Source organism: Antennarius striatus, chromosome 14 (genome assembly GCF_040054535.1).
Source record: "Antennarius striatus isolate MH-2024 chromosome 14, ASM4005453v1, whole genome shotgun sequence".
Lineage (NCBI taxonomy): Eukaryota > Metazoa > Chordata > Actinopteri > Lophiiformes > Antennariidae > Antennarius > Antennarius striatus.
In genome coordinates, this window is record NC_090789.1 from 11,842,009 (window position 1) to 11,856,428 (window position 14,420).

At 37.0% G+C, this 14,420-nt stretch overlaps 1 protein-coding gene across 2 annotated transcripts in view; it reads right to left on the minus strand.

Moving 5' to 3' along the window:
* The window catches only part of trappc9 (trafficking protein particle complex subunit 9), a 166,008-nt gene that overhangs the window by 86,757 nt on the left and 64,831 nt on the right, over positions 1 to 14,420 (minus strand). For both annotated transcript variants that reach the window (XM_068333598.1, XM_068333597.1), the window contains one exon: positions 7,173 to 7,315. In XM_068333598.1, coding sequence (XP_068189699.1) covers positions 7,173 to 7,315 — 143 coding nt within the window. The remainder of the gene's footprint in view (positions 1 to 7,172; positions 7,316 to 14,420) is intronic.

A 14,420-nucleotide genomic window follows, 5' to 3' on the forward strand; every position in this document is an offset into this window, starting at 1 on the left:
TCAGGATTCAGAGATGTGTACCTAAAAAGGTATTAAAGTGAAAATTTGAACTTGACCTAGATATTCAAAGTCTGTGATCTCATTTTCATCCCCTTTGCCACCCGAGTAATTTGCCTTTTCTTTCATCTTTCTATTTGCAACGGTTGTGAAGATATTTGACGGACGGATGGATGGATGGACGAACACAAACACTGACAATTACAATACATCATCACTTCGCGGGATGTAATTATGATAACACATAACCTTGTTGGTATGAAACAAAAGAATGCAATCGCTTAAATCTTTGAAGCTCATTCCAATCCTATGCAGAATAGTAGTTAAATGAGCTTCTGCCAAGTTGAGAGTGAGTAGGAGCTATAAGTAATGTCAAAAAGTCCAGTGACTTGAAACTATGGGTAGTGCACTCAATTCAATGACTTGTTAATGTGTCTTTGCGTTTATACCTTATGCATGAGGTTACAATTGCTTTACAAAAATACACTGCCAAACACACACAGAAAAAGCATGAGATCAAGAGAAGACGGTGTGAAGCACTCATCAGTCCTTGTCATAACATCAAAGGGGGCTTTGCTTTCATCAAGCTCAGAGGCCTGGCTTGAACAGGCCATCTACACATCATCCCCTGCCTGCTTTTCTAATGGAGATCATAAGAGGTCCAATTTGTGATTTAGATCAAGACATGATGCCAAATTTTGAACGAGTTTATTTTAACCCTGAAGTAGTTTTTTTTTCTTCTCCCATCCACTAATGATGGATGAAAGTAATGGATGTCTCAGAAGACCATCTTGGGCAGACATCAGTGTTGTTACATTAATAGTTTTTGCAAATACAGTATATCCAGATATAGACATTGTACAAAACTTTTTGAGAGCTGATTTTGCATGCCTTTTCTGGTCATCTTGTTGCACAAGGAAATATGACAGTAAAACACATTAAATAAGTCATGATAAACAGTTAAACAACATAGGTTATGAATAAGAAGCATCTTTTCCCTTTCCTGCAGGACTATGCACCTGCTCACAGTGCCTAAACCACTTCCCAAACGTTTTGCTGACCATGGTGTTACTGAGCTTAATTTTCAGCTCACCTGACTTGAACCCGATACAGAATTTGTGAAAAACTTTTCATGAGAAAAATGAGATACTCAGACCCCACAAACCAGATAAGCTGAAGGCCTCCTCCATAAAAGCAAACTGGACTTCTATAACACCTTTATTACTATTGCCACAAGCTAATCACCTCCATGATCTTTACATTAAACGTCTGAGTTACCAGATGCCAACACGATTTTTTTTTCAACTTGTGTCATAAATCTAAAATATATGGAAGTTTCACTGTTAGATTTAAATTACGAGAAAAAAAAACTGTTCAATGATATAGGAAGACCAAAATGGAGGTTTATGGACGTAGTGAAAGAGGACGTGAAGGTAGTTGGTGTGAGAGAAGAGGTTGCAGAAGAGGGTTAGATGGAGGCAACTGATTCGCTGTGGCGACCCCTGAAGGGAAAAGCCGAAAGGAGAAGAAGTTCAATGATATTCTGATTGTTTGAAATGCACCTGGAGATTTTCCACTTCAACTGTAAGTGTCATTATCAAAAAGCAGTGTCAGTGTTGAGGAACTTAGTGCATGAAAATAGCAAGTTACAACACATTTTATTGCATTAACATCAGGAAAAATAAAACTGTGTGCCAGAAGCTTCAGTTATTGGGTGGCAAAACACTGGGGAAATTCTTCTGAAAATCTACAAAAACCCAAGGATAATTTGATCCAGTTGAAACTGTGCATAGTTATTTCAAGAATATTTTTTTTTAATCAACAATTAATATTTGCAATTTGTGGATCATGTTTTTATTTGGTGCAGGACACTGCAAATTACAGCTTGCAATGACTGTTTTATGTACTACGGTATTGCCAAGCAATACTATTAAGTCTTATGAAACAACAATCAATAACATTACAACGATCACAGTTAAAGCATCAGAAAGCAAACTCAATAGCATGGCATAGTGTTAACATTTTTAGTCATATTATAATTGCCTGCTGAGATTTCATACATCCTTATGAATCTCTGTTGCATTGTTGTACAGCAAACTTGAAATGTCTCCCCACTGACGAGCAGCAGAGGATTTCACTGAATGGTGAGTTGTTGCATGCCTCAAGCAACCAGTCTTTTGCCAGTCTCTTAAATCTCATGGCTAATGGGGGCTTATGTTGAGCTTTCCCAAGTCCCTGATAAACTTCTGGGGCAATTAAAGGAACATATTTTTAAAGGCATACCCGTGTTTCTTTAATTGTCTCATTGTCTTTGTTGGAGGATGTGATTAACGGCCTGAGAGGGGTGAAGTAAAGATTTATAGGCCAGAGCATTCAACTGAGGTAATCAATCAGACCTCCCTGTTAAGAAACACAGACTCATTTCTCAAGCACTAAGTACCCAAGATAAAGTGAAGAAAAATGGCCAAGGATACAGGCACGTGAAATGTCGTTTTGGACCTAATGATAAGAGTTTCCACTTTCCACACCAGGTGGACGATTTAATTCAAGAATTCTTGCTGCTAAGACTGCTCCAGAATGTCTATAGACAAGAGAAGATTTTGTGCTTAAACTAGCGGTAAATTAATCACAACACTGAATCATTTTGATAAGTATTCTGTTGAGCCACTAGCCAAGGCACCAAGATCTAAGCAAAATGAATAATTCAAAAAGTCTAACAAGGTTTGAAACCACTTGTCTCTGTTGCAGTCCGACTGCTTAAATTGCTATTTAAGAGCAAACTGAAGCATAAAAGAGGTAAGCTATCAATGCTGTTTCAAAGTGGACAAAAAAATGAAACAAACCATTCATGAATGACATATCACTATTTTAAACCTTATGCATTAAATTATTAATAATTATATATATATATTACAATATTTAATGAAGCATGAAAATAGCACTGGCAGCATGCCATATCCCTGGGAATATACAGTGATATATATGCAAATTATGACAGGGAATTAATGTTACGGAAAAAGTCAAGACCACAGAAGAGGACTGTTGATACTGTTGATACTAATGCTTTGAATAGAAACCTGTTGCTGTAGACTTATCATCTAAAGCCAGTGGCATACATTTCTGTGGCAAGGCCGCAACAAATAAAAATATAATAAATAAAAAACAGCCATATTGTAAGACCAAAGTGTGATCATCTTCATTCTGATATTGACTATGCATAGCAAATCAAGCCACTGATGCTGGCTTTGCTTTAGTTGATCCATGGGTCATTGTTATTGAGAGGTAGTAAGGGGTAAAAATGGAACACTGCGGAAGGAAGTGAAAGAGCTAAGATCAATGGAACTGAGCACAAACTCCAGTCAGTCCTGCAAATTGATCAATATGTGCTGATTTTGCAGATGTACACTAACACAAAAATGTATTCCCAGCATATAAAATGTAACTATCTCATTGAGCATGGTTGGATTACTGCCAGTGATTTGGTATTTTTAACTACTGGAGCCAATAAGGGAGAGTTGACTCTACTTTTATATTCACATGTAAAGATTTATTTCTAACTCACTGCTGGTGTGCAAGAATCTGCACCGTGTCAAATACTGAATTAAAATCCAATAATGAAACATCAACAAGTAAATGCATATTTCCATCTTTCACACAATTCAACCATGTAAATAGGTTTGGTTTTATTTTTCTCAGTTTTAAGACTCATGCTTTTGATATTTCTGCTTCCAATCCAAAATAGATTTACTCAATGAAATTATACTGACAGTGAGATGTTAAAAGATTAGTAGATTCTAAATATTTTAGTCCAGAAAAACTGTTGACTCTGGATTGTCAAGAGAAAATATTTTTGTGGGGTCTTTTTCTTATAATGAGAGGAGGTCCAATAGAAACTGAAGGCAGTGGACCTTAGGAAGGTTTCCTGCATATAGGAGCTGCAGAGTATAAAAATCACTGACAGGATCCAGAGAAATCGTTCATGTCCCTCCATAGAGCAATGTATTTGCCACTACAAAACCATGTTGAGCAAATGGGATTTTAACAGGTCCCTGTCAATTATAGATCGCTGTGCATTTCACACTTCTTGCCTTTCTGACACTTTCTTTGACACACATGTCACCTTATAATATGGTCAAATGTGAGAAGAGAAGATAACAGAAAATAAGGTTTGTCCTACACATGGCAGGAAAAAGAACAATAAGTTAAAAAAAAGTTTTCAAAATTATAAAAATGTGCACCGAAGGGAAAAGCAACAAAAGAGAATATAGGAAAGACAAAAAAGTTTAAGGTATACTGTTATAGAAGCAAAACTTAAATAAAAAAGAAATACACTAAAAATGAACAGAAAGCAAATGATTCAAGGCAACTGGAGCTTCATCAAACAAATACCTACCAGTAATTACCTGAGTCACTTTGGGATAAAATAACCCTTCAGTTAACAATGCATGCCAATGTATCTTATGTTTTCTTCTATTAAACTGCAAAAGGTTAGACAATGTTGATAAAACATTTTTAAAGTCAGGTGAAGAAGTGATATCAAGAAAAATAAATCATATGTGTTCTGTGTTCTCTATGCTTCTTAGATTAGCTTGGAAAATGTGGCAGAATGACGGATGAAAAAAGTGGGAGAAAGGGTGGGAGAAATGAGAGCACGACAGTGGTCTCCAGCTTAGTACTCTGTTGAGATTTTCTCTCCTTTCTATTGGCTGCTGTTTTGGACAAATTGTAGCACTATCAGATCTTCAATTTTGACCCTACAATTTTGTTTCAGATGAAACTGAAAAGTGTGATAATCCAGACCAAATGATTTTGGTGTGAAAGTGCCCTCAGTGACTTGTCATGCAGGAGGGTTGGAGGACAAGTAAAAAACAGCAAGCCAGTGGCAATCTGTCACTGTAATTTTGGTGAAAACATGAATCACATTTTATGCCAACTCCCAGGTCAGAGTGGAGCATTGCAATCATGACAACAGACAAAAAAAAAATACTTTTATCCCTGCTATGCTTGACTCTTTCAGTTCTACTGTCTATGCACAACAGCTAATATGTATGAAAGCCCCCCCCCCCCTCCTCTTCAGGTATTTAGCTCTTTGAGACAACCATCTGAAAGTGATTATCCCATCTTTATATCCCACTTCAAAGCGGTGATGTGTTGTAATTGTCAGTGTTCGTGTATTTGTCCGTTGGTCCATCCATCCGTTCATTCGTTAGTATGTCAACCAAATATATTCGCAACCTTTGCAGACAGAAAAATGAAACCAAAAGCACATTACTCAGGCGGCAAAGGGAACGAAAAGGAGAAGATGACCTTAAGAAAACTAGGTCAAGGTCAAATTTCAACTTTTATACACTCAGGAACTGGATAAGATAGAAAGACGAGGGAGAAAGTCAGAATGAGTTAGACCATAAAGTAGATCAGAGCACTAGCTTTGATCTTTGACCTATACAAGTAGGTCATGGTAAAATGTTGAATACAAGGGTGTTGCGGGAAGTTGCAGTCTGACTGCCTTGGTTCTAGTTATTACCTGGATTTAATTTTGCTCATACATGTACATACTATACATGTATGAAAAAATTAATTTTTACATTTAAATACTCTCAAGTGGTTCATGTAGGTTTTAATTGTGTAATTTCAAAATGCTGATATACATTTCCAAAGTATACACACATGATTTGAAGCATATTTTTGTTTATGGTTCATGTTTTTGTAATCTTATCCTTTACAGATGATTCTGAATTAATTTAATCACTGATGTGGAACATATTGCTGAGTATACGTACAAATAAATCAGTGTGAGCTCTCCATTACATCACATTTCAAATACTGTGAGGTTTGCCTGAAAGCCACGTGATGTTCTAAGTCTTGGTAATGACGCAGAAAGTGTCAAGACTGCAAGAGGCAGAGAAGAGCAGGGCACAATAAAATGTTGCCACAAAGTTGTTAAAATCAACTTAATTTCTGTCATTATTAGGTTAGTCTCTTACTCGCTCCCTCTTTGTCCCTCACTTATGAATGCACTGATTTGTAGATATATGATTTTATTATTTTATATTGTGTTTTTTTGCGATTTTTTTCACATTTTCCTTTCCACTATTAAGAGGGCAATGCCAACACAGCAAATAAACAGGTTTTTCAGACAGGAAAACAATTAGCAATTCCATCCATCTATTGTCAACCGCTTCATCCACTGTGGTGGGTCGTGGGGAGCTGGAGCCTATCCCAGGTGACGTTTTTGGAGGTGAGCGGAAGCCGGAGAACCCAGAAAGAACCCACGCAGACACAGGGAGAACATGCAAACTCTATACAGAGTGGTACTCAAACCTGGAACCATCTACCCAATGCAACACCGTTTCACACCAATTAGCAATGAATGCAAGAAAACGTATTTTCTCCATCGTATGTTACTGTTGCTAAGCGGGTAAAATTTCCCCTTCAACCATTCAAAAGGCCATAGATCAAAGCTAGTGCTTTCATCTACCTATGTACTAGCTTTGATCTATGGTCAAAGCTATTGCATAGCTTTGGCCTACCCAGAAAGGTCAAAGCTATGCACTAGTCAGGTACTAGTAACCTGACCTACCCTGAGAGTAGGTCAGGGTAAGTTGCAAGATTTTGCAGCCTCTGACTGCCTTGTTGTTAATAGTAATCAACAAATACAACTGGCTGAATTGTTTTCCCTCAAGAAAAATTACACGAAAAACAATATAAAACATACTAAGTAAACCATGTGCTGTGTATTGTACTGCAAAATAAATGAGAAATTTAAGAACTTTGAATTCTGAACAAGACTGCTATCCTTTCAGGAGATCTTCAAATAACCGGCCTGTATGGCTATGTATGTCTATAAGTAATTCACGTGTCCATGGTGGCTATGAAAAAACAGACTGTTTGATGCCTTGATAAAACCGAAGCTGTAATCAGTCTTACAATTACTGTCACACACTTGATTTGGTTGACTCATAGTGGATTCAGACAAACTTTTCCATGAAGTTCTGCATGAAACAAGGACAGTTAATCTTATACACAACTTCCGCCAAAGCAGACACTTTATGAAGTTGGCCAGTAGGGAAAGAAACATCAATTACAGATGCCTACATTTTTTCATACACATGAAAAGTTAATTCTGTGTTAGAGTAGACTTAGAAAACAAATTGATGATTGATTGTCGGAATTACCTGGTTGCAGGAAGGGTGCTAACTCGGGTGAAGAAAACCGATGGCTCCACATCAACATGGACTCCCAAAGATAACTCTCTGTAGTAGCCCTCCACTTTACCTGCTCCTCCTGAATATCTGAAGTTCATCACTGCTTCCAAAGTCTGTAAAAGACAAAAGATGAATATAAATCAAACAAGGCAGTCAGAGACTGCAACATCCCGCAACTTACCCTGACCTAACCTGAAAGTAGTACCTAACTAGTAGCATAGCTTTGACCTTTCAGGGTCATAGCTATAGGTTATAGATCAAAGGGTTATAGATCAAAGCTAGTGCTTAGGTAGAGGAAAGCACTAGCTTTGATCTATGGTTATACTCACACTGGCCTTCTCTCTCGTCTTTCTACAGTATCTTATCCAGTTCCTGAGCGTACAAAAGTTTAAATTTGGGTAATGTGCTTTTTGTTTCATCTTTCTATCTGCAACGGTTATGAAGATATTTGGGGGACTAACTGACGGATGAACAGACAAACAGAAGGACAAACACACAAACACTGACAATTACAATACATCACCACTTTGAAGCAGGATGTAATTCTGCAGATTTGGAAGTGTACTACACTGAAATGTTGATCCACCCAAAAGCAAAAGGATAATAGAAGAGACTTTTTTTTTGTAAAAGAACATGTGATTTAGAGGTCAGAAGTTACAGCCACAATCTTTTGTTCAACTACTGCATCAGCAAAACTACACGGTCTTCAACATGCTTTACAAGTCCTTAGAGTGAAAACGTAAATGCACTGATGCATAACCACTGTGTTGTTTAATAAAATTGAGGTAAAATAGTGACATAGCCTGAGGGATGGTGAGTGAGTAGCAGGTGGCTCCACATTGATGAATCAAAAGCACTTCTCCAAAGACTGAATGAAGATGGTGGTCGATGGATGTTGTGGATGGAATATGTTGGCTGTGCTCCACCGTAATGGAAGGAAAGAGGACACAGGAAGACTTCAGAAGTACAAAGATGGAGATGGACATGTAGTGAAAGGACAGGCCCTTAGACAAGCAGTCAAGCAGATTAAGGATGGGGAAGATGAAAGTGGCGGTTTGGTGTGGGAGACATTGCCGACTCATGAAATGGTATAAAGTGGGACACAAGGAACACCCAAGTTCATACATCCACACAGTACATGTGGTGTATCTCATAGCCATTCAGACTCACGCATGCAGTACAAGACTAAAGATAGGAAATTCAATGAAAAATTACATGTACCTCTTTGAGAAATAAAAGTTATCACTATAGTGATATGTACAATCCAATGGAATAATTTCTAATTACAAATCCATTGTCTTCATTTAGAGATCATATTCACAGATACACACAGAGGCAGTTAAAGATAACTAATATATGGCAGTGGCAAACATGTCACACTTAATATTACCCCAGTGAAAAGGTCAAACCTCTAAGCTTAGACCTTTTCACCAAATAATAATAAAGAGCTTGTCCAGGAGTTCAAGCTAATTTTTGCACAAAGAATTACACAAATCCTCTGAGACATTCCTAATAATTCCTGTTGACAATAATAACGGAGATGGTGGGGGACCTTCACATCCTCGCAGTGTTTATTCTGAATTATTTCATTAATCCTAAATTAATACAATCCTGTCTGATTACCATTTTGTCAACAGTTTGTCTTCCCTTAAAGGTAAGCAGTGATGCAAGTCAGCTTTGAATGCGAAGGAAGAGTAGCAGTAAGAGACAGGCTCTTGCTGCGCAGGCAACAGAACGAAAGTAACAGCATGCTAATATGAATCTCATTTGCACTTATTGTCTGAAATCACTCAATTTCTTGAGCAAAGACACTGGTTGCAGGCCATTTTCATTAAGTCTGTGTTTTCTTAAACAATCGTTTCTTCACTTGTTTTCCTCCTGTTTAAGAATAAGACTGTTTACGTAAGAATAGGGCAAAAATGACAACTACATCCATTTGAAAATATTGCCTTTTGTTGCCAAAATACAATTTTGCCAAAAAAAATGCAATCAATACATAAATGAATTGTTAGTAGATATAGATATTTATAGTGTTCCTAATTCTTGGTACAGTAGGTAAAATAAACATTACAAACATCGCCTAAAATAAATAAAAAGGTGCCACTGACATGAAATTTTTACCAGATGTTGGTGCAAACGTAACATGCAAAGAAATTAAAAAAACAGATGTCACTAAATTAAGTCATGTGTAATAAAATGGAATGACACACGGACAAAGTACTGAACTCACTATTGAATTTATTTTTTAATTGTACAAAAACCTCTGTTGGTAATCACATCTTCAAGATGCCTTTTGCATGGAGAAACTAGTTGCATACATTGCATTTGTGTGAGTTTGGTCCCTTTTTCAACACAGTCTAAAATCTTGAGGATTTTGTGGGTCTCTTCTATAAATTCCAATCTTTAGTTATTTCTGTGTTTTCTCTGTTGGCTTCAAGTCAGGAGACTAATTCGACAATTCTATCAGCTTTATTTTCTTTATCTGAAACCAAGTGAGTTTTCTAGGACTGTGTGTTTGGGATCATTGTCTTGCTGAAATGTCCATCCTCATTTCATTTTTATCATCCTGGTAGGTGGCTGCAGATCTTTATCAAGAATGTCTCAGCACATTTTTTCCATTCATCCTTTCTTCCATTATATGAAATTTGCCAGTGCTGTATGCTGGAAAACAGCTCCACACCATGATGTATGGTGCTTTTGGAGTGATGTGCAGTGCCATTTGACATCAAATCGTGATGTGCATTATTTTATCCAAATAGTTCAATTTTGATCTCGTCTGACCAAACTACATTTTCCCAGTATTTCACAGGCTTGTCTAAATGCTGTGCAGCAAACTCAGCAAGCTTCTACATGATTTTTCTTCAGCAATGGTGAGCGTGCTTAAAGGCCATGGCTGTAGAGTGTGTTATATATTGTTTTCATTGAAACAATTGTACATGCTAATTCCAGGTCTTCCAGATTATGGCCCCAAAAATCACTAGAACATTAAGAAGTTTAGAAACTTAGCGTTCACCTACCATAAGATGTTTCTTAAGGTGGGTGACACCTTTGTAGACCATCAGTTGATACTGAACCAACTGATATTAATTTACACTGAAAAGGGACAGGGCTGTTTTCTAATTACTGATTGATTTCAGCTCATGTCTTGTCTTTCCATACCTTTTTGCACCTCCATGTCATCATGTGCTCAATACTTTTCACAATAATTACTTTATTCCTACCCCAAAGAGTAAATTTACTTTGTCTCAGCAGCATAACAAAACAGAAGGGCACTTAGCTCAGCAACAAAAAAGAATAGTTTGAACTAGTAGTTAACAATCAACTGAATAGGAAAATGGGCAGATGCTCCAATATGCAGATTGTATGATATAGTATTTATGACAGGTGAGACATGGCAAAAAGATTCCAGTTTAAAACCAACTTCTTTTACAATTTTTTTGTCATTCCATTTTATCACATAATTTATCACATATTTTAAGCTAAGGTTTGATTTCTTTCTGCATCTAGGGGTTGCAATGGTTATTAAAGTTAAAATTTTATGTCCGTAACACCTGTTTGTGTGCGTTTGTCCCTGAGTGCATGTGTGTGTGTCTGTGTGTGTATTAATCGTGGTGATTTGTAACACTGACAGCATAAGTCAAATTCATCATAAAGACTCTATTTCATTTAGTGCAGTGTTGAAACCGATCATGCCGTTGCTACTTGTGGCCTTAACATGATTTTCTTGACAAAAGATCAGTGACTGTCTCAGCTGTACTGGATCACAGCTGCTGTGACTCCTTTCCTTAAACAGAACTGCTCCAGCACTAACTCCTCTCTGTGTCTCCCTCAGCTCACAGCCCCCTCAGGACCTTATTTCAATCACACTGGGTTAAAAATAGACACTGTTGTAATGAGCTGACTCTGTTGGGAGTAGGCTAGTAGCAAGACAGCCTAAGCAAACAGGCTGACTACACGCATGCATTACCTTCCCATGCATACAAACAATGCCGTTAGTGAGAATGCCCAGATTAAGTTAACAATTTGATTAAGGTGTTCCCATCAGCATTAACTTAATGTCTTGAAACATGTAACCGTGAAGGAAACAGGGAATAGAAACCGAAAAACAAAGTGACATGGCTTTGGCGAATAATCATGAATTTGATGAATGGTATAAAACTCCTGAGGAAATATGACAAATCCTTTGAAGACAATTACAGGTAATCCTCAAAATACGAACATCAAATTTACAAACATTCGTAGACACCAACAACCGCGCTGCCATATCAAACTACTGTAGTTCCCCTTTCTGCCGCAATGGTTGCTCAGCAGCGTGACATTAACATTCTATCGATTAAGATTTTATATGTCATGTCAAAATAACTCAAATATCAGACTAAGTGAACAATAAGAGTATTTGGCAGTAATAGCTACCATAACCACTGAATGTGTTGAACCAACTAAAAAAGTGTTTTACTGCTATTCATGATTTTTTTATTTACAAGAAGAAGAAAGTGCTCTTGTTACCTTGAACATCTGCATAATCTCACCTCAACTTTAACTACTCCAGCTACTTTCTCGCAAAGTCATCGATTAAAATAGAACCACAATAATAGATTAAAACTAGAATGAAAAGCTTTCTCACATTATTGTCACACAAATGATGTTCAGTATGTTGCCTCTTCCAGGAATTCAATCTTGCAATTAGCAGTATTGGAAAAATACAACCAAAGTTGTGAAATTATTACCAACAAAACATTTTATTCATAAATGCAATGTGAAATCATGAAGCACCTATGCAGAACAACATTTTTTGATAATTGTTGTCAACAAGCGTCACTAGATGCAGAGATGTGGGATATAGTTTGTCAATCCATAAAATAGCTCAATACTTTCGTGTAAGCTTAATATAATAGCTCATATTATTTAAACTCTTCACCTGGTAATCAGTTACTTATGGCATATCATTGACATAGGTCATGAGAAATGGGACAATCTTTTAACACCGCTCAACCTCCACCCACTACAGCCGAATGAAAATGATGACATATAAAGGTAAAAGCCATTTCTCATAAAATGCTGTACAGTACAGCCTCATCACGACTTGTCTTTGCACACTTTCTACAAGTAATGGAATAATAATCCCCTTCATATGATCAATAATTTAACTCCTTAAGTCCTAGTGATGCTTATAGTGTTTTTACCAAGCGACTGATCACATGGCAGATCGTATTTATGTATGGGGCAACATTTTGCAATCTGCTGCCTTTGTTTTACCTTTAAAACATACTGACCTAATCTGGATTAAAATGCTGAGAGGAAATGGAATGAAGAGCTGACATAGTTCTACACCAGTCCCTATCTTGAATGCCATCACTTTATATTTTTGCTGTGTCACAAAAAAGCATCATTAGACTACCATCACATCCTGTTGCACAAACAGAACATTTACATGACAGTTAGAATGAATTAACAATGCCTCACATAGTCTTCACCCACATGGTGGACGAATGAAAAGAAAGCACTGATAACAAAATGTAAATTTGAGGGCCCTTTGAATGTTTGGCAGTGAGATAAGGATCCTGACACTTCTTGCTGAAGAGAATCTGGCATAGCCAGAACTCCAGACAGGAATACTTAGATAAAACCTACCACTGCCTGTTAGGATGATGTCAAGACTGCACATACTTATGTGTTTTTTAGTAACTCGTGTTTGTCTGCGGCGACAACTTGCTACGGCGGTTTTTCAAAAAATATAACATTTTAGGAATCCACTTAAAGGTTGCAGTAGTGACAATTACTGTACTTGAGCAGACTGATACAAAATTAATCAAAGGATATTTAACACAGAAGTCCATTTACGTTCTTTGTGTTTTAATCGTTCTGTACACCATTAGAAAATAATATCTGATAAATAGCTGGAATAATCTAGAGTCTCTGTAATAAGAGCCTGGGGTATCTCAGTCAGACTGGCCCGCACTTTACTTGCTGCATGATGATGGACACCACATTATTCAACTAGCATTGCATATTTGCTGGGTTCTTTGTTGGGTTTTTGACAAAATATGTCAATACAACAGATATTAAAATAACAAAAACACTTGTAATATCTGTTGAATTGACTTATTTTGGTCAAATGGGATACTTGGAAATGTCCAATCATAGTTTAAAATAAAGACAAAAAAAGAGAACAAATGCTTGTCATCTTTCTCTATCGTGCACTTTAATTTCTGAGAAAAATAGACTATGAAAGTAACACACAGATACTGGTAATACACACACACAAAAGAATTGCACCACGTTATTTTTACAGTCTCAGCAGAAGCCACAGTAAAAAGCACTGGTGTGAAACATCATTATCCTGCAGACGGCCAAATTGCAAATAGCGTCAAGTCCCAGTTTATGGAAGGGGAGCTTACAACGTCAAAATCTCTTATTTCAGACACATTTATTTTGCAAACCATATTGTGAAAATAAATGGTTACCATCAAGTCCCACTGGTTACACTCTCTCACTCAATGAATATTAAAACATGGATCCCATGTGGGTTTTCTTTTTTTGTTTTATTTCATAATATTTTCACTTTATATCATAGCTTAGTGATTGAATTGTGCATTGACAGAGAGCCACATTGTACTTTGATGATGTAATGAAATACATTTCTGTGTGTCTAATTGTCACTACATTGAGGCTTTACCCATGGTTTGGCTGCATCTGCCTTGTGGCAGGGAAGTCAGCTATTAGAAAGCTATTTGGCTGGCTGGTGGGATTCATTTCAGCAAGAAACCGAGACATGGCTTGAGGGCATTCCTCTATGTGTCCATTGCCTTGCCTCATATGTACACCTGGCTGTCAATCATGAAGTAAATCAGTTGGGTGCTTTTGGGATTCTAACTTTAGATGCCGTGGGAAAAAATTTAAGCCATCATGGAAATAGTTTCTTGCTGCTGAAGTGAATGAGGTTCAAGTACTGATTGGGACTTCAAGTTGCCTGCACCAAGTACCACAGTATTTTTTGTATACTCCTGTTCACTTGAATATTTTTGTGACAGTCTCAAAAAGATTTAACTTGATGCAATATGCTCAAGTATCTTTTTGGTCTGTCAGTCTGCATGATAAATTTGACTAAAGGACACATTTATTTCGTTCACTGTTTTAGTGGCCATGAGATAGTTTGGCATTATCTCATTTCTCCTTGTGCTTGTTGGCAATAGCCATTTATTTTATGACAGAAAAGGG